This window comes from Talaromyces rugulosus, chromosome I, assembly GCF_013368755.1.
Source record: "Talaromyces rugulosus chromosome I, complete sequence".
NCBI classification, from domain to species: Eukaryota; Fungi; Ascomycota; class Eurotiomycetes; order Eurotiales; family Trichocomaceae; genus Talaromyces; species Talaromyces rugulosus.
The window spans coordinates 4,749,061-4,774,800 of NC_049561.1; the positions used below are offsets into that span (position 1 = coordinate 4,749,061).

The 25,740-nt window shown below is 44.8% G+C and overlaps 7 protein-coding genes across 7 annotated transcripts; 5 read left to right on the plus strand and 2 right to left on the minus strand.

Moving 5' to 3' along the window:
* Positions 1-28: 28 nt before the first annotated feature.
* On the plus strand, positions 29-507 carry TRUGW13939_01612 (uncharacterized protein; the record flags this gene model as incomplete). The annotated part of the gene is made up of 3 exons (XM_035484811.1): positions 29-84; positions 147-221; positions 276-507. 3 exons carry the CDS (start codon positions 29-31, stop codon positions 505-507), a joined length of 363 nt encoding a protein of 120 aa, XP_035340704.1.
* A 626-nt stretch (positions 508-1,133) lies between these two features.
* Positions 1,134-1,697, plus strand: TRUGW13939_01613 (uncharacterized protein; the record flags this gene model as incomplete). Its single annotated transcript, XM_035484812.1, has 1 exon — positions 1,134-1,697. The coding sequence occupies one exon, from the start codon at positions 1,134-1,136 to the stop codon at positions 1,695-1,697; it is 564 nt and encodes a 187-aa protein (XP_035340705.1).
* A 2,731-nt stretch (positions 1,698-4,428) lies between these two features.
* TRUGW13939_01614 (uncharacterized protein) lies at positions 4,429-5,808 on the plus strand (the record flags this gene model as incomplete). The annotated part of the gene is made up of 2 exons (XM_035484813.1): positions 4,429-5,001; positions 5,056-5,808. The coding sequence occupies 2 exons, from the start codon at positions 4,429-4,431 to the stop codon at positions 5,806-5,808; spliced, it is 1,326 nt and encodes a 441-aa protein (XP_035340706.1).
* Positions 5,809-6,599: 791 nt separating this feature from the next.
* Positions 6,600-9,645, minus strand: TRUGW13939_01615 (uncharacterized protein; the record flags this gene model as incomplete). Its single annotated transcript, XM_035484814.1, has 5 exons — positions 6,600-7,610; positions 7,658-7,973; positions 8,042-9,065; positions 9,113-9,456; positions 9,512-9,645. 5 exons carry the CDS (start codon positions 9,643-9,645, stop codon positions 6,600-6,602), a joined length of 2,829 nt encoding a protein of 942 aa, XP_035340707.1.
* A 2,145-nt stretch (positions 9,646-11,790) lies between these two features.
* TRUGW13939_01616 (uncharacterized protein) lies at positions 11,791-17,123 on the plus strand (the record flags this gene model as incomplete). The annotated part of the gene is made up of 4 exons (XM_035484815.1): positions 11,791-12,826; positions 12,911-12,982; positions 13,044-13,812; positions 13,874-17,123. Coding segments are annotated over 4 exons (5,127 nt in total), but the record flags the coding sequence as incomplete, so codon positions are not given.
* A 989-nt stretch (positions 17,124-18,112) lies between these two features.
* On the minus strand, positions 18,113-19,372 carry TRUGW13939_01617 (uncharacterized protein; the record flags this gene model as incomplete). Its single annotated transcript, XM_035484816.1, has 1 exon — positions 18,113-19,372. One exon carries the CDS (start codon positions 19,370-19,372, stop codon positions 18,113-18,115), a length of 1,260 nt encoding a protein of 419 aa, XP_035340709.1.
* A 3,961-nt stretch (positions 19,373-23,333) lies between these two features.
* Positions 23,334-23,963, plus strand: TRUGW13939_01618 (uncharacterized protein; the record flags this gene model as incomplete). Its single annotated transcript, XM_035484817.1, has 1 exon — positions 23,334-23,963. The coding sequence occupies one exon, from the start codon at positions 23,334-23,336 to the stop codon at positions 23,961-23,963; it is 630 nt and encodes a 209-aa protein (XP_035340710.1).
* Positions 23,964-25,740: the final 1,777 nt, after the last annotated feature.

The window sequence follows — 25,740 nt, forward strand, 5'->3', positions numbered from 1 at the left end:
TCACACTGCCGATATAGCGCTGCATTGTATGTACGGGCGGATTCGCGTCGTTGTTCGCGGTGCGTTCTTCCCAGCCCAGTTCCAGTGAGTCTACAGGCCCCGACACTGAATCTTCATGGACGATGCTGATAGTATTGATCTTGAAGTTCCCGGTCAATAGTCCATCTCGCGTCCTTGCACAAGTGGCTGCTCCTCTATTTAGTCCTCGACTACAACTCCAAGTACGTTCCGACAACAACTACACCGACAAGGAATACAAGACTGACTTTGCATAGACGACGCTGGGCACTACCAATACCTGCACTCCCCAACACAATGGCGGCCATCAGTATCCCCGACTACCAGCCCAAGATCCACGATCTGGCGAAGCGCAATTGGGCGAGCAAAAACCCCGGTGTTATTCTGGTCTTTTGCATCGTCTTTCTCGTCGTTATGGGGGTCGCGTTGTTGTTTCTGTACCGTCGACTACTACGCAAAAAGGCTGAAAAACAGGCATATAGTGGCTAGATCGATGTTATCTTCAGGTCAATGATTTGCACTTTCAGATGATGCTGTTGATTCTGATGAACGGGTATTGTGATAAACGTTGAACCACATCCTACTTATTTGTATCAATCACATGGCTAAATAGTATGGTAGTGTCGTAATGAATTTTATTGAGCTTCAATGTTTGTCATCCGTTGTTAAGGCTCTTGAAAATTACCAAAAAATGTTTTAGCATTGTTTTATGTTATGTCGACACCTAAATTATGACTAATCGAGATCGATGAGTTCGTCATCTGTGCAACCATGAGCTGCTTTAAGTTTTTATTCCCAAATTTCTTCTTCATCTTATTTATTTCTTCCGTTGTTTTCTTTTTCTCCGCTACTGCAAATATTCGGCCTCCCTTGCATGATCGGCAGGTTCGGGGAGATCGATCATGTTGAGCGCTTCTCATCGTAGGATTGTCTTTTCGTTCTCCTTAAGACTGCAGACACTGTCGTGACTCGTATGACGAGCTTTCAATCTACTCAAGGCAATACTAGAGCAAGTCACATTCAAAAACTTCCTGTGAAACAAATAAAGAAGAATGGCCAGAGGTTACTAAACCACTAAACCGCAATCCGAGAGAAAAAAAGAAAAGAAAAGAAAAATGTCAAAAAACTACAAACTCACCTTCATCACCCCGCTCAAGCAAGACAATGGCGTATTCAAGCCGATATTCCGACAACCCTACCCAACCCTACCTATCCGTATCACGTTGCCGAAATTCTCCTCGGACACGCTCCCGCCCATATCATCGCGAGTCATGGTCGATCGGTTTTTGGCTAGGGTTCAATACGGCGCTGGGTGTACGGCGGATGAGGATTTGTTTAATACTATTGGGTTGTCGACGGTGGTTGATAGCGAAGGGTTTCGCGAGATTCGGAGTAGTCATATGAGCGCGTGGATTGTGTTGGGCGAGAATTCTCGGAAGCTGCAGAGTTTCAACAACAACAATGTCCTTGCCAATGACAAGGAAGGAATCATGATAAAAGCTAGGACAGCCAAGACGGGGATCGTCGAGATTCAAAATGTTGTTTTCCAGGTCGTCGCAAGGTACCGGATTGCAGTCGAGTTGCGGTTTGACGACGGACAGGCAATCGGCAGGACGCCGTGGCAAACCGTGGAGGTTCAGGTTCAAATGCAGGGGTCGAAAAAGAGTGCATTTTGTTGATAGTCACATGTAAAATGCACTCATTTTCTTTTTTCTTTTCTAAATTTTTTTTTCAAGCATACAGTCGGTTGAACGGAATGTTATTCCCGGTGTTGCACAGCCTTGTCTATTAATTTGGTCATTCGATAACACATGTTATATCATCCTAAGAGAGAGAGAAAACAATTCCATGTGATCCTCCAGACTTGGGAACAATATCCGTTAACGTTTCATTTTTCTGTATCACGTTTTGATTCAGAATCTGACGATCCAGTTTTTGGGACAATGCAGCATCCCGCGAGAAATGGAGCTATCGGCTGGTGTTGAAATGTCGACATGCGAATAAAATTTGTTAGGCTATTTTTTTTTTCACGTGCCCTGCATTGGGAAAGTCTGTTTTGCGTTGTGAGGTTTCATGTGCTCATGTATACCACCTTGGTGGATGAGGATGTAGATCAACTCAAAAAGTAGCATATTTCGTAGACAAAGAATTGTAGTTTGTTCATGATCTGTAATGTCAATTCCATTGTTCGGACTTATTCCCTGTTCTGGAAACTGGAAACAAAGATTCGAGTTTCGTTCCCAGTACTTAGCGTCGTAGCGTTGCCGCTTGAGCCTCGTACCGAGTGGTAAAACCATACCTTTGTCAAGATATCATTCGAAGTTTAAAAAGGACTATCGAGGTTTACTGGGAAGCACATTTCTGGCAAGTGTCCTGTTGAATTGACTTTCAGGGCTCTAATTTTCTTGCATGTGGTAAAGTCTGTTCTTCGTATTTACTCGAGTAGTCGCGGCCAAATGTAAACTCTGTTTAGCATGTGCATACAAGTTTTCTAGAATAAAGGGGTAGTTTGATGTCACTATCCAAATCTAGATACTCCATCATGCCAAGCCACGACTAGATACGATCAGTCCACCATGTTAGGCATGTGCAAGAGAACGATCGACAAGAAGTCTAAAAACCGTGCCGCATTTCCACCCCACAAGTAATAATAATAATAGCCTGGCAGGCCCATGTTCTTTGTTTGAGGCTTTGCCATGAGCGAGTCTGTGGGGATGTCGAGGGATGATGCTCATTATTAGGATTATTGACATTACGTATTATTAATATTAGGATGTTCATATCGTATTCGCATATTTCCTGTAGTTGGTTGGTCAGTTGTTAATAATTATGGTTCTAACTAACCCTAACCCTAGCAGGGATTGCTTCGGCGATTCCTAGTCCACCACGGAACTGCTATTATTAATATTATCACTAGTATTACTACTACTGCTACTTACTGCTGGTTCATTAATAATCACAAGCAAATACTGATCCTTCCATATCGCACCCGATTAGACCGTCGCATCGAATCGGTTAAATCGACATTTCACGGTTAGCCCAAAGCCTACTGATCCTGCTGCCTGATCCTGCTGCCGAATGACAGGAGGACAATCCCGATCGTACCAAAGAGTGCCCACGGGATCATACATACAGCGTGGAAGAAAAAAAAAACAGAAGGAAAATGGAAAGAGGAGGAAAAAGAAACATTTAGTGTCTAAAATTTCCGGCAGTTTATCCCAAAAGGCAGCGATTGCCCGGCGGCGCAGGCGCAAGCATGGGCGATATCCCTGCTCGCTGCAGTCCAGTCAGAAACGATTTTTTTTTCTCCAGACTCCGCGGGCCTTTTTCTAGACCTAGGCACTAACTAGTACGAGGGCAAAACACTTCTTTGTGGGCCCGCTGTCTTTGACTCTTTGGGGTAACCCTTGGCTAAAGGGCGTGGCTAGCCGTTAATGTCTCACGGAATCCGGAAATGATGCTTGTATTTCCTTTACAACTGGTTGGTTATTAGCCTGGCCCACCACTTGTCTAGCTCCACACTGGCTCGTTGTGCACGCATGGATGATCGCTTCTTTGTTAACCGGGCGTCGAAGTCCTCGATGTCAATGTCTTGCACTGGTAATAATCAGCCACGACGCCGTGGTTGATCCGGTGTACTCCCTCCGACTCCGTGACAATCCAACACAATACGGCCGATTAATACTAAACTAAGCTGGCTGCTGCAGCTGTCCAGACAAGTATTTGTCTGCCACCAGCTCGGAACCAGGCCCAAACAGTACGGAGGGTTCTGGCTGCATTCTCGTAGGCACGAGCCCGTGCACAAAATCCTATCCCTGCCAGCCACTAGGCAGGGTTTTCTTGCGAACAAGCTCTCCCTCCCGGGTGGGTTCACCAGCCCGGGTGGCCGTTCGTAATTTATCTAACACTAGGCAGTGACAAGGATCAAAGCCTCGTTGGCCCTGCTCACCTCGCTGACCGGGGAGGGCCTCGCTCGCCGCCATGCCGAGAACAAAAAAAAAAAAAAACTGTAGCACCACATATCCGAGCTGTTCAGTCTAGACTACCTTCTCATCCATGCGTAATTAATTGCGTACGACGATCCTGGATATACAAATGTGGACATGAAGGCTTTGCTTCCTGCTGATCCTCGCCTTCTTGCGTTCTGGCTAAAAGTCTGGTCACTACTTAGCCTTTTTTGCTGGACCTTTCCCCCTGGTACCTGCTTCTCACTGCTTTTGTTCTGGGCTAGTCCTTCGATGGCGCTGGTGACGGGGGGTCTGTTCATCATCCACCAACTATTCCCCGCATAAGTCTGACAGGGATCTGTTCAATAAAATTTCTGATAAGCACTTATAACTGCAGGTTTCACCCCTTTCAGTGCTTCTTGGTCTGTGCTAGATATTTTGTGAATCCATATCCCTCGCAGCCATGGTAAGTGTGCCATGGCCTGTGGACTTGCTTCACAGCGGCGGTGATTCTTCTTCTCTATTCACCAGGAATCCTGTCTTAGACATAAACCCTCTACCTTCGACACAGTATCGAGGCCTCATTGCCATCTCGATCCTCGCCTTTGCTTCGGTTCTGGCTACAACTGGTCTGCTCTGCTTTATCACATACCGAATCTTCTTCTCGAAACGGGGGGACAAACGGTATCTCGGCCATAATCAGTACATCATCCTCATTTACAACCTCCTGCTCGCCGACTTGCAGCAATCCCTAGGGTTTATCATTTGCATTCACTGGGTTCGAAACGATGCTATCCGCGCTGGCACAGCTGCTTGTTTTTTGCAGGGTTTGTGGCTGCAAGTAGGAGATCCAGGTAGTGGGTTGTTTGTGATGGCCATTGCTGCCCACACATTCATGTTGGTCACTTTTGGGCGGAAAATTGAGCACAAGTGGTTCGTTTTAGCTGTAATCGCAGTGTGGTGTTTTCTCGCTGTTATAGTGGCTATTCCAATTGCAAGCCATGGTGTCGACGTGATGATTCCATCTGGAGCATGGGTAAGTCTTGTATCTCTGTTATATCTGTGGCGTAAAACTAACATAACAACAAAGTGTTGGATCAGCTCCAAATACGAAATCGACCGTTTATGGACTCACTATCTCTGGATCTTCCTTGCTGAATTCGGCACCGTCATCCTCTACGCAATCATGTACTTCCAACTCCGCCGCCAAATCTCTGCATCGTCCATCCTCGGTGCTAGCGGAAGCGCGCAGGTAGAGAGTCTCAAACGGCTTCGGCGTGTAGTCGGATACATGGTTATCTACCCAGTCGCATATGTCGTTCTGTCTCTGCCCCTTGCTGCTGGCCGCATGGCTTCAGCGCGCGGCGAACAGCCCAGCATGGCCTACTTTTGCGTTGCGGGCGCCATGATGACCAGTTCTGGCATGGTTGACGTGGTTGTCTACACGCTAACGCGCCGCAATCTCATCACTGACTCGGAGTATCGCGGAAACAGTGCGTATAACAATATTGTCAGCGGCCACCGGAATACCAACAGCCATCGTCATCACCATCATTACGGTGGACGCTCAGCCAACCTGACGACAACGGTGACTTCTACTGTTGCCGGTGGCGGAGGCTGGAAGAATCATCGTGGGAATAACCGCTCGTCGAATTCAGAAGGGTCTGGTTCGACTGACAATATCGTGCAGCAGCCAAAGGATATCGAGCTGGGTCAGCTAGGGAAGGTCTATCAGCAGACTACAATTGAGGTCACGAGCGAGCCGGCCTTTCTCGCGAACCCTAGTCCACGGTCGAGTCAAGAGGAACGCCGTGTTTCTACTGATCATAGGCCGATGTGGTAATGGTTCTGGGGGTTACTCTTGTTTCTTCTTTGTGAAATAAAATAGTATGTACGGTTAAGCGGTTAAAGACACGATATTTTCTATTTTCTTCATTTTCACTTTAGATGTACCACAGGATTACCTACGTATGTGACATTGGCGTGCGCAGTGTAGTTGATATGTAGGGGAGTTTTAGGTGAATGATTTAATATCAAGCTAAATACACATTAATACAGGAATTGATAGTTCTTAGATTAGTGGATCAGTATATTGATGATAAAAATATATATGTAACGTATTCCGGCTAAGTATGTACTATTAATCTGCTGATATTTTCTATTTAATACATGAAGATAAATTTTCAATGTATCATTAATTGATCACATCAATCTTTGAAAGTTTTTGGACATTTTTGACTAATAACAATATAGAATAGTTGAAGGACCCTGGCCTCACAATATAGCGTAATTTCTCAGCCATTCGGCAACTTCAACATGTCCTTCTTTCTCCGCGTAGGTTGCTGCTTCGTCACAAACAATTCTGAGACCCTCATCTCCATCGTAGTGATTTAAAAGTAACTGTACCATATCCTGTAAGCCTCGCTCTGCAGCGCCATTTATTGCAGTTCTGCCATTTTCACGTGCTGCAGGTTCAGCGATACTTGCACCACGCTGAAGAAGCTCGATGACTATGTCCGTAAGACCATTGATCGAGGCTGCTTGAAGTGCTGTCAAGCCGCATACCTTTGCTGGAGCTGCATTGATATCTGCACCTCGTTCGATCAAAAGGAACACCATTTGTGTGTAGCGCTCTCAGATTGCCTCTTGGAGTGGGGTGCCCATTTTGCCGTCAGCAGGGATGTTTATTTCGGCACCCTTTTCAACCAGATATTTGACTGCATCAGTCCGTTCTGTAATCAAAGCTCGATGTAGGGCAGTCGCTTTATCGTCATCCCGAGAATTGATATCAACACCGCAATCTAGTAACGTTTCCATAAACTGTTGATCTACGCCTGTGCTTTCACAACTTAACGCAGGTAGATCGTTCCATGCTTTCTGAAGTTGGTCATCATAAACATCTTTTGGTAGACCACTAATAGCGCTTAGTAGCATTTTGAATTTTTGAGAACCGTGGACCTCTATGTCGTCATGGATAGCATAAACCAGAATGTCGTATTCCCTACACACCCTTTTTAGGTCTTTGTATCTGGATAAAAGTAAGGCTATCGTTTCAGGGTTTAGCATTTTATCCACTGCCATAGAAAGTGCGCATTGTCCGTTTGAATCGTGAGCGGCCGAGACGGGACTGTAGATATCGACACCGCTATCTAACAGCAAATTCATCATGGGTATATTACGATGAAATATGGACCACCCTAAGGCATTGAAGTTCTCAGACCAATATTCGGGCCCCCAGTACCCGTCAAGATCAGCACCCATCTTGAGCAGATACCTCGCCCCGTCTAGCCACTCGTTGAATGCAGCCATTGCTAAGCAACGCGAAGCATTATTTCCAGGTGATAACGTGTTAAGTTCCACGCCATTTCTCACGAGAAATTTGAGCATGGATATATCTTCGGATAGAGCTGCGGCTTCCATGACTGTAAATCTGCCTTCTTTTGCCGCTGGGCCGTTGATTTCTGCTCCACCGTCGATCAAATTTCTTAGAAGGTCAAAATCCCCATTCAATGCCGCTGCCTGTACAGCTGTGATGCCCCCAGAATGACCTGGAGGGGCATCAATGTCGGCACCAAAAGTGTACAAAATACCTGCCATCAAAGGATTTTTGTTCATTATAGCAGATTGCAGTACCGTCAGTCCATTCTATGCCCTGCGGGAGTATTTAAGTCTGCATCTGCCCTTAAAAGTACCGTTAGAATTTCAAAGCTGCCACTTTCTGCGGCTGCCTGTATTGCTGTGCGGCCATCTGAGGTAGCGGGTGCAGCATTCACATCTGCACCGTGTAGTAGAAGGAAATCCACCATTTCAGGATAATTGAGTCGAGCCGCCATTTGGAGGGGAGTATCGCCACCCACCCAATGTCCTCTGCAATTGATATTGGCTCCTTTAAAAAGTAGAAAACCAGCGATAGCTGCGTTTTGATTCTTCACAGCTCTGTGAAGGGGGCAGCAGTCACGTAGAGGGGCATCTTCATCGGGATTCGGCACACATACACCCACATGTGTCCTATGAGTTCCTAATAGTTGAACCAGAGAACATTGTTTCGTTCTACTGCAATCTCAAATGGAGCATACCCTGGCATGCCCGGTCCAGAATTTGAGAATAGTGTTGGTGTTCTTGGGAGATTTATATCTGCTCCTCGGTCAATAAGAAGCTCGGCTAATTCCAAGTTCTCAGACCAGATCGCCGCCTGAAGAGCAGTCCCGTAGTAGCCTGAAACGTATGAGTTGACGTTGGCTCCTGCTGTTAAAAGCATGTCGACAGCTTCAAGGTTTCCCGACCTTGCAGCATCAACCAACGGGAAGCCGGGTTGTTTGTACTCAACAAAACAGTCAGGATCTGCCCCAGACACCAGCAGTGTTCTTAAAATATCTAGATTTCCCAAATCCCAAGGTAACTTCATTGAGCTCCAATCCTTAATTTTTGTAGGGAACTTTTCTTTGCACAGAAGTTCTACCATCTTCTGATCCGCATTAGAGACCGCAATCGACATGCAATCACTGGACGCATAAAAACGGACACGATGTGAGTTTCGGTAATTGGACATAGCAACCCCACTATCAATGATAGCCTTAGCCATACTAGTATTTCCGGAATTCACAATTGAAGAGAAAACCTTTCTCAAGAATATTTTCATTGGAACCGAGTTCAGGCCAAGAAGAAACGGTAAAAACGCCGATTCAAAGGTTCGCAGTAAAAATCCCAACCCTTTCATAATATTGGGCTGAGATAACCCGTCGTTATTTGTCTCAAAGACAAATTTTTCTATAAAAATATGCAGCGGATTTGATCGATGTATTGTTTTATTAGAATCAAAGGTGGATAGTGAAAGTCCATCTGCATCACTCGATGGAAGGTATAACCCAAAATTTAGTCCGCGGAAGCGTAAATTTGGTAAACCATTGACTGGCCCTTCGTCTAGATCGATCATATCCTCGTTTTGACGTGGATTTATTGAGGTTTTTGTGCGTCCAAATATAAATCTAAAAGTTGCAGCTGCGGAGTTCTTGCCAGGTAGAAACTCGCGATGATGGCTGGGTTGATCTACTAAATCATATCCAGGACCCAGCTTAGGGACTTGATTGCCCCCAATTTGTCCTTCTGAAAGTTAGAGAAAGCATCGAGCCAAAAGGGCAAACTCTTACTCGTCATCATTCTGATATCCCTTTGGAATTCAATCCATGGAAGGTTACCAGTATACACTTGTCGAAGTACAATAGGCGATGATTCAGCGCATGGAGTGAATACCCGGATGCCCTCGGGGGTAGGTATGTCTTCCAGGAGCTGTACTTGACTGGTATAGGTAACATTTCGGGATATTTCCCTCTCGATATATGATCGTGATCTTATCCTTCCACGAATTTCCCAAAGAGAGTCCTTGCCCTCTAGTTTTCTTTTCTTTGTTGTCTGGTCCACCTTCTTCCATATGGTACCGCTAGCGTATTTTTCGAAGCCCCAGTCTTTGATCTTGGTGGTGTATTGGTTTTTCCTAGAAAACAGTTCTTAGTGATAAACACAAGTGGACTTGTGGAGTATGTGCATACGTTGCTTTGAAGCCATGTCTTTCTTCCATTGTGGTCATCGTTTTTTCCAGCGTTTCTTTCTGGTAAAGAGCAACAATTTCGTCTCTGTATTGCTCCCATATTAACGAGGCGATTCGAGGTGCTTTGCCTTTCATTTTCGGCGCTTAGTAGAGAGTGGAACGATAAATGTTAGTAGTGTGAAGAATTTTTATTCGCGTTAAGCGTTAGTAAAAGGACATACATAAGAGGAACAAAATCAGCGAAGGAAAAAAAAGGGGTAAGGTATTGCTGAAATACCTAATGTTGTCCTACTAACAGTTATTCCGATTGTTGTATGGATAGCATATCATCAGTGTCCCCTCGAGGGAGATTACGATTGGCCGATTGCACTATTTGATTCATCCTTGTTACACAATTTCAGTTGGTCGCATTCAGTTGGTCGAGAACGAAATATTGAATCAGGCCCGAAATCTGGTTTCACAGGTTCCCCATGTGGACAGAGGATGTCGTATTGTAGCCCCGGCCAGTAACGTGTTACAAATTTGGGTTACGACCCGGCTGAGTATGCCCACTGTCCTACTATCGGTGATTGATAGTTACCAAAATCTGGTTTCAGGGATTAACAGGTGCCCGTTCACAAAATCATATCACAACACTGCGGCGGAGTATATTCACTGCCCTACTGATTGATGGTTAGCAAAATCTGGTTTCGGGGACTAATAGATGCCTATTCACAAAATTGGATCACAATACAACAGCCGAGTACATCTACTGTCGGTGATTGATTGTTACCAAAATATTATTTTGAATGAGCATCAGGAATATGCATATTTGTCTCAGTACTGCCCCAATGTACTCATCCGCACCCGAGTTACTGTATCCAGCTAGTGTTCATAGTTTTTTGTTTTCTTTTATTTTATTTTCATTTTTGCCTACGTCTATAAAAGACCGGACTTGGTCTTCCCTTTTTTTGAAATCTGCATCTGTGTGCTTGCTCCCTAGCATTGAAAGACTTTTTTGAAATCTACATCTGTGTGTTTCATATCATTGAAAGACTAAATGGCCATGTCACCCGAAACGATAATTGCACTTGTTACTTTGATTGTCACTTGCCCCCCGTCGCTGCTGCTGGCTTGGACTTGTTTCAACCGGCTTCGTCGTTTTAACCGGAGTCGTCGGTCGTTATTTGCATCAAGTGAGTCACAGTCAATATCTTCTTGAGGAGTCAGCAGGCTGACTGATGCTCCATTCTCTTATTCCAGACTTGCTACCTTTTCAACGGTCTCGGAGTGAAGCATCTCAAATATCGCATCAAAACAATTCAGACAACCCAACCATGCCTTTGAGCAGGAGATTCTACCGCCTGGATACCTATTTAGAGCTTGTTGGTTTCCTCTTCTTTGTTAGTGATAATAAATCAACTAATAGTAGTGATGTATTTAGGAAAACTGGTCCTACAACAATCTCCGTATAAGAGAGTATCAAACCCTCTCTCCAATAGCTTTTCCTCAGGCGACCGCTAGGAGGTAAGTTGCTTGATATCTGACTATCAGCCTAATGCTAGTTACTACCATGCGTATTCAGGGTCAGGGGGCCGATGATGTGTCAGTGGGATTCACGAAGTGAGAGGTTCGCATGTACTGTTGAATGGCACTCAGCCACACATGTTCATGCTCATACAGTAGATATTGTGTAAAACACCCGAAACACCCCCAGCTTCTTCGGATCACAACAATCTAAGTTCATGGTCCGCACTCCAGAGAAGTAGAAGACTCGGGGTCTGTTGGTTGTATGTCTAATTAAAGTTTGTCACAGGTGTCGCCTATCGACAAAAGTTACTTTCTAGAATAGAAAATAGTTGAAGCGTGGGAACAGTGTCTTATTTTCCTATGTGTGAGGGTTTTTGTTTCCCACTTATAAGCAGTAATAAATGTCTATAAAGTAATCCTAATCGACCAAAAACAAGTCTGTTGGACTATGATTCCAATATTCGTACGGCGTAAGGTATTTATGGCATGCCCAAGTATATACAAGGCTTATGATAAACGAAGGAAAATATTAGTATTTGTTACGTACAGCGTACCATATCTTTAACAGATGGCCACGATCGAAACCTGTCGCCGCTTTTACGTATTTCCAGCCTAACCATCCTTGGTCCGTACTCTTCGGACGGGTCGTGCCGGTGCCGATGAGGCTGAGACGTCTGCAACTATTGTGATACGTTCCATTGGTTCCATGGATTGCTGTACACACATATATGAAGAAAGAGAAGGGAGTGCTTTTTTGTAACCTTGGTGTAGCTCACGGCACAGTCCAAAATTTGGCACCTTGCAAGCGGCATGGAATCTGAATATAGAAACGATGAATACACGGTCGCATGGATATGTGCGCTTCAGGATGAATTCGATGTGGCAACAGCAATGCTGTCGCATGAACACGGATTGCCGCAGCATCTTCCAGAGCGTGACAGCAATGCCTACATACTAGGCGAAATTGGGGAGCACAAGATTGTTCTCGCATGCCTGCCAGCTGGCCGAACGGGGGTCCATTCCGCTGCGGCGGTAGTCGAGAATATGCGACGCACATTCAGTTCTCTTCGCTTCGGTCTTTTAGTAGGCATCGGCGGCGGTGTGCCGAATTTAGCGAATGGTGTCGATATCAGACTAGGCGATATTGCTGTCAGTGTTCCCCACGGTCCTTACGGCGGAGTGGTACAATACGACTATGGCAAGTCGGAGGCTGGTGGCACCTTTACACATTGCGGACAGTTAAATTCACCACCTGAAAAACTGTTGTCCTATGTCTCCATCCTGCAGAGCTTTCAGCGAAGATTGAAGAATCCGAGGAATCTCGTTAGACAGTTCTTGGACGAGCTTGACGAGTACAGCGATGAATACGGATACCCCGATATCGAAGACCGGCTCTTTCGACCAGATTGTATGCATACTACCGCACCAGACCAAGTTGATGGATGCAATCTCTGTGACACCACGCAGTTGGTTCACCGGAAGAGGAGAAGAAACTCCGATCCCGCCATACACCTGGGGATCATCGCATCGGGAAACGCTGTCATACGGGATAGTACAAAGCGGGACCGAATCAATAGCGAGTATGGAAACTCAATTATATGCTTTGAAATGGAAGCAGCTGGCTTGATGAACAACTTTCCATGTCTAGTCATTCGAGGTATCAGTGACTATGCTGATTCGCATAAAAACGACAATTGGCGTTATCGTGCCATCGCCACCGCGTCTGCATATGCAAAGGCTCTTTTGACCTTGGTCCGTCCTGCAGAGGTGTCAGCGATCCCCGAGATTAGAAAAGTGATGGCAACTGGTGAGTGTTGAACTTTCGGCTAGACACAGGAATGGAAGGAAATGGGAGAGAAAATAAAGCATCTGACAGACTGCGTGCGCACAGTTCAGGAAGTCAATCAAAGTATCTCCCACGTACAACAACATGTACAAAAGGGTTTTGGCTATATTGATGAAGGTGAGATCGAGATTGCACAGTGGCGTTTGGCGATGACCAAAAGCTCACTTTTCGTTTCTAGAACGCGCGGAACGCGAGCGTAATGACATCTTGGAGTGGCTCACACCCCTCGACTATGGGCCCCAATTGAGTGATACGATCAGGCGGCGTTATGAAAGTACGGGTGAATGGATTTTAACTTCTTCGGAATACCAGGAATGGATCAATGGCAAGAAGAAGACCGTGTTTTGTCCCGGTATTCCCGGGGCCGGGAAAACGGTTCTTACAGCAATATCAGTCTATGATCTTTATTCTCGCTTTGAGGGCGACAAAGGGATAGGCATTGCGTACATATTCTTTGACTTTCAGCGGCGCGATGAACAAACGTTGGATAATTTACTCCTCAGCCTTTTGAAGCAGCTCCTTCAGTACCGGAACCCTCTTCCAAAATCCATTCAAGATATCCATCACCGCCACAGGACTACAAAGATCCGTCCATCTACTAATGATATCGCCACGTTACTAGAATATGTCGCCACAACTTTTTCCAAGATATTTATTCTAGTCGACGCGCTTGATGAATGCCAGACAGCAAATGGATGCCGGATGAACTTTTTAACCAACCTCCTCAATCTTCAAGGAAAGGTTAATTTTCAACTTTTTGCAACTTCTCGAATTAATGAGGAAATAGCAGCTATGTTTCAAGACTGTTTGACATTAAGTATTAGCGCCTCTGCCGCCGATATTACAAAGTATGTGAACGGCCAAATGAAGCGGCTACAGCCGGATATTATCGATGACGAAATCCGAGGTATGATCGAAGCCGGTGTACTTGAAGCTTCGAGAGGCATGTACGTGCTTGTGTTTGTTGTTTAATGAGATGTTCACGACTATACTAATCGAATTCCGCAGGTTTCTACTCGCAGCGTTGCATATGAATACACTCGCCGATCAGCCAACGAGGGGCGACATTAAGACTACCTTAAAAAAGCTTGCCAAAGGTGTGGATGGTCTCGATGCAACATACAGACAGGCAATGGAAAGAATTGAGAGCCATGGGCTACGCTCTCGTTCTATTGCCAAAGAGACATTGTCCTGGATAATCCACGCCAAACGGCAACTTTCAGTCGAAGAACTTCGGCATGCTTTAGCCGTCAGAATGGGAACTAAGGAGCTTGACAAAGACTATCTCCCGAGTACCAAGGTACTGAGCTCTGTCTGCGCAGGCTTGGTCACAATCGATGAGGAAAGCGGCATCATTCGTTTGGTGCATTACACAACGCTCGAATTCTTCATGCGTAATAAAAAAGAATGGTTCCAAAACGCGGATAGTGAAATTGCTAAGGCTTGCGTGACATATCTGTCATTCGACTCTTTTCAAACCGGTCCATGTCAAACCGACGAAGACTTTGAGACTCGATTGCAGGAGAATGTTCTGTATGATTATGCTGCACGCAACTGGGCCTACCACGCGCAAGACGTGTTAGATACCACAATGAGGCAATTGATCCTTAACTTTCTAGAGAGAGATACCAGTGTGTCTGCTTGTTTTCAAACAATCATGATAACCCGGATTTATTCAGAGTATAGCCAGGGAGTTCCAAAGCAAATGTCAGGTCTACATCTCGCAGCCTACTTTGGACTAACCGAATTCGTGGCAGCCCTACTTGCAGCCCGTCACGATCCAAGTCCTAGAGACGACAAAGGCTGGACGCCATTACACTGGGCAATTCGCAACAAGCGAGAAGCCACGGCGAAGCTTCTGGTCGACAATGGTGCTGATCCAAGGAGTCGAAGTGACGGCGGATGGACCCCGCTACACTGGGCGTCTCGAAATGGAAATGAGGCTGTGGTGAAGTTACTGCTTGCACATGGTGCTGACCCGAACTCGAGATCTGAAGATGGGTGGACACCGTTACATGCAGCTGTTGAAAATTGTGATGAGGTTATCTCTCAATTGCTTCTCAGCAATGGCGCGTATCCAGGCCCAGAGAGCGACTATGACTCTCAAAATTGGTTTGACGCAGAGCGCTCTGACAAACTTATGAAAATGCTGCATAAGCAGAATATTTCAATTTCCGAGGGTGCGAAATTAATAATGAAAGATCTTGGCGTTCCAGAAAGTTATCTTGGCAATCATGACAAGACTCCATGGATCTCCTTTAAATGGACTAAGGCCAAAGTGGTCTTCGGTGTTGCCAAGGCTACTGATCCCGGTTCTCAGGATGAGTATTCTTGCAGAACACCGCTACAGTCGGCGGCCAGGAATGGCTATGATAGATTGGTGAAGCTCCTGGTCGAAAATGGTGCCGACATAGATAGCAAAGACAGCAGCGGCAATAGAGCGATACATCTGGCGGCCGGAAATGGCCGAGAAGGCGCAGTGAAAATCCTCCTTGACAGTGGTGACGATTTGAACTCCAAAGACAACTCTGGGTTAACACCATTGCACAAAGCTGCTGAGGGGGGATATAACACGGCAGTCAAGTTCCTCCTCGAAAGAGGAGCGCTTATAAACCAAAAAGGAGTTGATGGTCTGACAGTGTTGCATGTAGCTGCTAAAAAAAATCATCACAACACTGTGAAACTGCTCCATGAGAATGGTGCCGATTTGAATGAAGTGGACAACGATGGCCGTACAGCATTATATCTTGCTGCTGTGGAAGGACATCAAGCACTAGTCGAACTACTACTTGACCTAGGTGCAAATCTTACGGCTACAACCAACGAAGACAGAACAGTACTTCACTCTATTGCCGACATTGGGTCTGAAGAAGTCCTCGACATACTGCTCGAGCGTGGCGCCGATGTGAATGTCATCAATGGTTCTAGTCACACCCCTTTGCACTTGGCTTCTATGAAAGGGCGCGATATAGTAGTAAAGAAGCTACTTGACAAGGGGGCTGATCCGGCACTAGGCGATACATGCTGTACACCACTTTATGCTGCTGCCAACAAAGGGTTTTCTACAACTGTAGAATTATTACTGGCGAACGGTGCTCCTCCTGATCAAGGAAAAGATACGTTTACGCCGTTAGATGCAGCAGCAACAAACGGCCACATAGCCGTGATGATGATGCTGCTTGAGAAAGGCGCTGACGTCAATCACGATAACGACCATAATATCAGAGCAATTCACCTGGCGACGCAGAAAGGCCACACGGCGGCGGTCAAATTGCTGCTCGAAAGAGGTGCAAAACTCACCCGGACGGATACATCGGCGACTCCACTCCATATAGCCGCTGAGTGTGGATTCCCAGTCATTGTAGAGCTGCTTCTTGACAATGGGTCAGATCCAAATATTGCCCTTGATAGTGGTTCGACATCATTACATCGGGCCGTCCGTAATGAGCATACATCTGTGGTAGAGATTTTGTTAATAAAGGGAGCCAACCCTAGTATGAAGGATGATGAAGGTCTCATGCCATTGCATATCGCTGCAGAGCGAGGAAACGTGGCATTGATAGAAACGCTGATTAAACATGGTGCTGATACAGAGGCAAAGGATGAGAGCAACCAGTTAGACCCACTTCATTGGGCCCAGGTGAATGGCCGTGAAGCTGCGGTCCTGAAACTGCTGGAACATGGTGTCGATTATTTAGTGGATAAACGCGGGTCAACGACCCTCCATTGGGCAGCTCTGGGCTCGCATGAGTCAGTAGCGAAACTATTACTCGACAAGGGTGCTCCCTCAAGCCCAAAGACTGACGAGGGTTGGACACCACTACACTCAGCTGTTATCAATGGGAACGTCGGCGTAATGAAGCTGCTCCTCGACCACGGGGCTGACATGGAGGCTAATGGACATAACAGTAGGATTACTCCTCTGTCATTAGCCGCATATCAAGGCCGTGAAAACGCGGTCAAGCTTCTACTAGAGTACGGCGCCAACATTGAATACAAGGGACCTGAAAATATGACACCTCTCTTTATAGCTGCAGTGGAGAATAACAAAGGAGCGGTAAAAGAGCTGCTTGGATATGGAGCCGATGTCAATACTGTCGATGTCAAGGGCCAAACACCATTATCCTGGGCTACCGAGAATAACGAAAAGGAAACTGCTCAATTGATTCTTCAAAAATTCCCCGTTGAATCTGACGATTCCGATTACAGCCACATCCAGGCACCTTCCGATAGTGATTTCTCCCTAATTTCTCACTGAGCACTACCCGCGATTAGCGACCACGCCACGAGGGATAGGATGAGGATAGAGTACGCGTGATTACTAGAGACTTGAGCTATGGCTGAATTATGTGCGTCAAACAAGTTGGTACAGTTTGTTGTGTATATCAGGGTATGGGAATAATCCCAATAGGTGTGTTTATTACCTGATAAAGAATTTCTGCCAATTTACCCAGCCCATACGACATTAGTTTCAGGATTGATATATTGCGGTTAATATACATCATCAATCTCTTGTTAAAAAAAAAAGCTGCATCCTGTCAGCACGGGCGGACTGATTCGAGCAGCCCTAAGGAAGGAGTGATCTTTGACAAAATATTTGGGTAGAAGTTCGAGTTTGCTAGTATTTTCGAGGCGAAATCCCCATTCCTGAGGCAGGACAGTGTTGGTTACTCACTGAGCACCCTCGGTGAGCCAGCGGCTCAATTGATCTTTAGTAATGTTATTTCTGTGATATTTTTTTTTTGTCCTTAATCCATTGTTTGGCAATTCAAAAAGGCTATTATGATAGCGACGTGGTATTTAGGCCACCCATCTTTCGTCCTACTCGACATTTGGACGAATCAGTTAGAACAAATATTCATACATTGATTCAGTAACCATGTTGTTTTGCATTTTTACTTCTATTACGGCAAGTAGCCATATGCATTACAGCACATGATATTTCAGACCTGCTGAATTCAGGAGTGATACCGCACTGGGCCTAGGTGATGCAGTAGGTATTAAGAGGGCATGGGTTAAGATTCGTCCAGTTGCTTGCTACATCTGTGAAGATTCGGTCGTTCCTAGAACCTACCTTTTTGTCAACACACTAAACACAGACAAGGTGACTGTCGACCTGTGGCCCACAAAGAGTGCCTATCATTCCCGCGGGAAATGGAAGCTTGCTAGAACTCACAGTTACAGATACACAAATGAATATAAATCAATAAATCGTGAGTGGAGTATTCATCATATATAGTCTATCTACTACGCCATTGCCGTCGGCACCCCGCCAGTCCCAAACAGCTCCATCCGCACGCGGTCAGTCGTCACGCCCAGTCCAGCCAGAGACCGCCCCGTCGAAGTCATAAACCCTTCTGGGCCGCACACAAAATACTGTGTAGAGGCATCATCCAAAAACAGTTGCTCGTTCTTGTCTAGGTTTTCTAGGACAACCGGACCCTTGACGTGGTAATCCTCTCCCTCCTTCTCGTCTGCCGATGGAGCAGTGTTGAAGAGCGTTACCCGCAGATTTGGGTACTGCTTCGCCAGGGACAACAAATGCTCCTTGAAAGCTCGGGATTTCGCTTGTCGTGCACTGTGGATGAAATGAACTTTGCGCGTGTTTGCCGTCGGGCTCGAGGCGATCGTGTTTAAGATCGATGTCAACGGCGTGAGGCCAACTCCGGCAGCAACAAGGACGAGTGGCGCAGATGATTCTGCAGCGTCAGCCAAGTAAAAAGCGCCGTGCGGGTGAGATACCTGCACGATATCGCCTTCCTTTTTCTCACTGTGCAGAATGTTGGAGATCCAACCGGGATGGTGTTTGGTTTCTGGCTCTCGTGGATTCAGCCCGCTCTCTTTCTTCACGCTGATGCGGTAGTACTCTGGCGATGGCTTGTCACTGAGAGAGTACTGTCTCGCCTGCAGATATTTCAAGTCTGGAACTTCTGTGCGCACGGAAACGTACTGTCCTGGTTGAAAGGACGGGAGAGGGTTGCTGTCCACAGGCTTGAGGTAGAAAGAAGTAATCTCATCAGACTCGGGCACCTTTTTGTCGATTGTAAAATCTCGCCAGTCTGCCCATCCGTTGGTTTGTTGGTAAAGGTCGCTTTCTTTGGCGATGAAGAGGTCAGCCAGCTGGAAGTAGGCAGCAGCCCATGCATCGTGGATTTCTGGGGTTAACGCATCACCCAGCACTTCCTTCATCGCGGCCAGCAGATAGGTGCCAACAACTTTGTAGTGCTCGGGCTGGACGTGCAAGGAGGCGTGCTTGTGCACAATGGTCTCGACGGCTGGGGCCAGCACGCCGAGGTTGTCAATGTGCACGGCATATGCGTAGACGGCTCCAGCTAGAGCTCTCTGCTGGTGGCCATTGAGTTGGTTGGTGGTGTTGAATACCGAGTTCAGCTCGGGGTTTTCCGTCAGGATGTTTTTGTAAAAGACAGTGGTGACCGTGTTGCCGTGCTCTTGGAGAACAGGCACGGTGGCCTTGATGATCTTGACTTGCTCTTCGGTGAGGGCCATTGTGCTGGTGTTGGCAGTCTTAGTTTTCTATAAGTTGTATCAGAAGAAAATAAGAAAGTAACAAAGTAAGGAAGACAGAATAATGGGGGCATATAAAAAATAAAGCAAATTTGCCATCTCACCCGAAAATGGCCGAACCATGGCCGGTGGTCAGGTCAGGCACGGCTGGCATCGACATCTCCGCGGAGCAGAGGATTCTATTAGGAAATAGTTATTCCTTCCAAGCTTCACTTGCCGAGCTCCACCTGCATAAGTAGTAGCCGGCGGGCGACTTATTGCGATGATTAATATTCCCCACATGATTGGTCAATTTGGGTTTGAGGTAGTAACTGATATCGATGCTGCAGCACATATTTCCAATAGGACTAGCGTCTTGATGTAGCGATCTTGCATGTTGTTAGTTACTACTATCAATCTTGAAGTGATGACCTAGCAAGTTCATGCTCAAGAGCTGACCAGACAGTACTACCTGGTAAGAAGGACACCATCATAGAAACAAAACAGGCCCGAGGCGTTAGCAAAACGTATCATAGAAACTACCCCGTTGGCACTGTTTCTCCGGGATATTTTTTTTTCAAGCCGTTGACATTCTATTGATAAGGCTGTGCGACGTATTTGGCCGAGAGTTCGGAGGAAGCAACCCTATTTAACGTCATTGGCTAGACCAGAGCATCAAACACATGAGAAACTAAAGATAACGAACTGTACGGCTCAACACCAAAACTCGCGCGGGGGAAGACTAGTGCCGTTTAGTCTATTCCGCGGAGAAAGAACTCAAAATCAACATCGATATGATAGATAGCGATGGTTCGTTATCAGCGAGCAGTTCGCATAACAATATACACATCTGCATAGTAGTGGTGAATGTGTTGAACGCTAGGACAGGTGTATGACACCTTGTGCTCGACTGTCGACCATGCTGTTGGCTGGAGATAGTGCTGTGTTCATCGTGTGCATGCGCCCAGCCATGTTCGACTGAAAGAAGATGGCCACCTGATCGAGTGTTATCAGCAATGAGCGATGTTTATCGAGTATTCTCACTGCTTGGGTTGAATGGTTTGGCTAGTGGTGTTGACGAGGGAAGACAGAGGAGGAGGAGGAGGAAAAGGAGGAGAAGGGGAAGGGGAAGGAGGAGAACGGGGGAAGGAGACACGTCGGGTGTCACCTGACCCTCCATATATCCAATTACACATCTATCTACACTTCATATCACCCTTCACATCACACTTCATAATTCATCTCGATTAGCAGATAACCCTGAGCTGCGCAGTCCTATGGGTATAAGTCTTATCACTATTCATCATCGCAATATCCACATTCGTGGTAATATCAAACCCATGCTGCAACTGCGTCAGCACACTGATTGCCTTATTTGCCAAATCGGCATTCGTTCGGTCGAGCTGCTGGTTCGCATCCGTCGACAACGAATAAATACACCACCCGCACATTGCCAATCGCTGAACCGTCGTGCCCGCTCTCGCAACTTGACCCGGCAAGGTCCATGCAGGACCCGTCCTCGCTGACGTGCAGGTTGATCAGGCACTGGGCGGCAGAGATGTCGTTTTCAGTGAACGTGTAGCCGCCCTGGGTCCAGTAGACGTCGGTGATGTGATGTTTTGCCCGTTGACTTCTTGGTACACGTGTGTCCACCAGTTTTCGCCGTTGTGGATGGATTTCCATCTGCATGCTTTATATAATCAGCTTCAAAGTTCCTATTGAGAGATATTAAGTATGTTACGGCTGTTCAGGACCAAGAACGCTATTCAGGAGCCCCTAGCCGGCACTGGTAATAGCTGCTATGAGTGTAGACTATCGAGGAACTGGCGTTCTTTGAGTTCTCTTGCAGACTGCTTGGAGGTTGCTTGCAGTGGGCTGGCTAGGGAGGGAGAGAGAAGCGCAGTCATGCGACCGGCCATGGCGGTAAAAGAAAGCTTCATGATGGTTTTCTGGGCTGAGCGTTGGATGCAGTGGCTGTTGAGTAACTGAGTATCCATGTCCTAAGCTGGCTTTTATACCTGATGGAGGATTGATCTGATACCAGCGTCAAATGCGCCCCCAAGCTAAAGTTTACATTGTATTCCTTTGGGGCTCCCATGTGGATGGCAGGTCTATCTAGATCTGTCGGATAGTAGATCGGAGTAACTGGTACCGAGAAGCTTTCATCCTATTTCTGCATCTAACACCAGTTGACCAACACAGCAGTTGACTCACCACAAGAACAAACAAAACAACGCAACAATCTTCCACGATCTTCTTCTACACTTTAAAATATACCTTTGGGGGAAAATATATGAGCATTTAAAGCACAGTAATAGCCTTCGTACATCCATGCGTCATTAGTTAGTGGATCCCCTCGATTTAGTGTTTGTCTACTTTCATTCTCTCTGATACCTTTCTCAGAGCATTTGGTTCCGATCTTTAGTTTGATATCCAAATAGTGATTACTCTCTGATAATAAAAAAAAGCAATGGAAAGCTGCTTGAAAAAAGATATAGCAAAAGATTGTTAAGATCATTATAAATTTGATCTTGATAATGCCTTATTCTCTTCTTTTATCATCCATCATCTTCATCAGTATCATCTCACAGCATACACAAGCAAAACAGATCACTGACAATTGGAAAAAAAACAGCAAAGAAGATAACCAATCAACATGAGTACTTCCACTCCCCCCCCCCCCTGAGTGAGATCCCTCAACCAATCCGGGAATTTGCGCTAAAAATCGCACATATCGAGTCACAGAGCGAAGGATTGGATAAAGACGAAATACCGATTTCGGAGAAAAAAATCATTAGAGATAAGTGTTTTGAAGATCTCAGATTGCTCTATATTGGTGTCCTGGATTTTTACAAAGATCAATGCAAGGACTTCGAAAAATGGCGGAGCGATTCGGAGGTAGTCCGCAAAAACCGCAGGGACTTCAACCCTTATACACCGGCTCTTATCAAGGATATTTGGCATTCTTTGGAGTTCCCTGAATGTTCACCAAACAAGGAACTGTGCCCAAGGGCGGATGACCTAAAGAAATACATGGAAAATACGATATATTTTATGGATTACGAGATCCAACTCCGTCAAGAATATAATTTATCCACGTTGGGGTTCAAACGCATTCAATATGCGAGGGATATGGTCCACACTCTTGTTTCAAAACTGAATTTCCTGGATAGATTAATGCGGAACAGCCAGAAGCTGGAGGAGTTGTCCAACATGATAATGCTTGACATTGGTGCAAGTTGTGGCTTTTGATATTTTTGTGTTTATCCCTATCCTTGTATATTTCCTTGATGTTTCTTTATATTTGCTTATATTTGCCTCGCATTCTTTCTAATATCTTAAAGTATTCAATTTCAATAAATATATATAGATTTTCTTAATATTTCTCTTTATATTTATTTCTATGATATTTACCTTGCATTCTTTCTACATGTAATATCGTCCTCAGCATTCATATCCACATTGCCATGAGAATCACTATTCCATCCCTATTGGATGTTACATTTTATATTCTATATTTAATATTTATTAGCTAATTAATTAGTGATATTTATCTCAGCATCAATTGATGTTAGCTACTAACCAAAAAGCCTCCAGCTGTTTTAGTCAGTCCTTAGTGTCCAACAATTAATAGACCTTATTTCTTTTACATTTCTTTGATGTTTGCATTATATTGTTTCTGATATCTTTCTAATGGCATTTTAGTTTCAGTGGAACCTTTAGTTTTATATCTAAATCCACAAAGTAAATACTCTTTGCTAAAAAGAAAAAAAGATATTCAATGGAAAGGTCCTTGAAAAAAGATATAATAAAATGATTATCAAAATAATTATAAATTTGACCTTGATGATGCCTTATTCTCTTTTCTATCATCATCTTCATCAGTATCATCATCTTGCAACATACAAAAGCGAATAGATCACTGACAATCAGAAAAAAACTGTGAAGAAGACAGCCAATCAATATGAGTGCTTCAAATTTCAAGGACGTTCCCAAATCACTCCAGCGCTTCATGACTAGCCTCAAGACCATAGAGTTGCTTATCATACACCAGGGTGGAGTCAGGCATATAGAGAACCTCGAGGAGGCCGCTAGAATTTACACAGACTTCCTAGGCTATGTCATGAATCTCTGCAAGGAGGTCGAACGATTCCGGGAAGAGGCGCGTAGCTTACGCGAACACAGCAACGATATTTACTCGGATGAACCGCTTCCCAGCGACAAGTGGCGGGATTCTTTTGAAATTCCAAGCGTTGATGAGCTAGAGGCCTACATGAAGAAGATGGTGAATTTGATGGATGAGGAGATCCGAGTACGTCAAAAATACAACATTTCCAAGCCGAAGTATAAGCCCGAGCCGGTCCAAGGTATGAGGGGTTTGTTTGACACCCTTATTTCAAAACTGCATATCCTGGATAGACTCAAGCGGATCAATGGGGAGCCTGTGCCAATAACGGAGGAAATGGCCGGGATAATCAACATCCTTAACCAGCCTGGGGCGAATGAAGACGACTTAGTTCCCTTGTACGCAAACGATGAGGAGGCTGCGGCGGATGCAGATAGGATGATTGCCGAAATCCTAGCCGAGAATTGAAAATGAAGGAGGTGATATTTGACATTGGTGCATGTTGTTGCTTTTGATATTTTATATTTGTTGGCTGATTGATTGGTTATCCCTGTCCTTATAGATTTCTTTGATATTTCTTTATATTTGCTTATATGTGCCTTGCATTCTTCCTAATATCTTAAACTATTCGATTTTAATAAACACACAAATGGATTTCTATAATATATCTTTATATATAATATTTAATATTTATTCATTAGTTAATTAGTTATGGGTGTAGGTTATATTTCTTTTATATTTCTTTGGTATTTTCTTTATATTATTTCTAATATATTTTTTAGAGTATTTAGTTTTTATTGTTAGTTTAATAATAAATATACAAAGTGAGTACTCTGATATGTGACGACGAGTCGATTCCTATCCTCTAAGAGTACTCTGCAACGAGAAAACCAAACATGAGAAAGGAAAAAGGAAGAGAAAGAACCTCCCCTGCTAGTTATATAAGAAATATTCTTTTATATATATCAGTCTATTCTCTTTATAGTTTTGTATAAGGTTATTCCTATCTTAGTATTGTTCTCGGTTCCCTTTTCCTGGTGATATCTCAGGCCGCCACTGCTGGTTCCCGAGGCCTGGGTCAGGACCGTCACATGATAAAGAAATCTAGAGGAAAGATCCTTGCAAAAAGATGTAATAAAATGATTATAAATTTGATTTTGATGATACCTTAATACTCTTTTCTATCATTATATTTATCAGCATCATCTTCATCAGCATCATCTTTATTACCATCATCTTCAACTCCCCACTTGCAAGACCTCCAACTAGCAAATCAGGACTTCGAGAGGACCCTCAGGACCATCGAGTTGAAGATCAAAAAAACTGAATAGAGACGAAATACAGGATGGAGACAAAAGTGAGACTAAAAGCGATTGTTTCGTTTTGTGTCTCGAAAAGCTTAGTAATCTCTACCATAACCTCCTAGATTTCGTCATGAATGAATCTAAGATCATCGAAAAATGGCGGAGTGCTTCGTATGCAGTCCGCGAACACAAAAATTACTTAAGCCCGGATGAACCGATTTCCAGCGACAAGTGGCTGGCTTCTTTCATGTTGCGTAAAGAGCCTAAAAGCTGCCTAAGCTTGGATGAGATGTGGGACCACATGAAGCAGATGATAGATTTGATGGATGAGGGGATCAGTTTGTGTCAAAGTTACAATATGGACCGGTTGAAGGTGAAAAAAAAAAATCCAACAAATGAGGGATAAGTTTGAAAATATTTTTTCAAACATGAATTTCCTGAATAGACTCCATGCGGCCAACGACGCGATCCAGGAATTCGAAGCTAGGAATAAGGAAGCTACTGAAGAATAAGGATGGTTAGGGTTTGAAGGGGACGATATTTGACATTGGTGCATATTGTGGCGTTTAATATTTTATATTTGTTGGCTGATTGATTAGGTCAATACCGGTTTTTGGGGGAACGGGGATACCGTTCAGTAACGTCGCGGCAACGTTGACAGGATTGTTAACGGTCATACAACCAAAAAGTGGTATTAATACTGTTACATTATTGATACGTAATATAAAACCACAACATATCCAATTTCGATACGTTAGCAATTTCTGCAACGTATCAAAATCTTGATACGTTTCAAACTTTGCAACCATTCTGCAACCATATAATTTATATAAATGTCTCAAGAAATATAGATATATCAAATTCTGTAATGTAGACAATGGGTTGCAACTTGCAAGCGGTTTACAACTGTTTCATACTTTGCAACGTCACCACATTGCTGA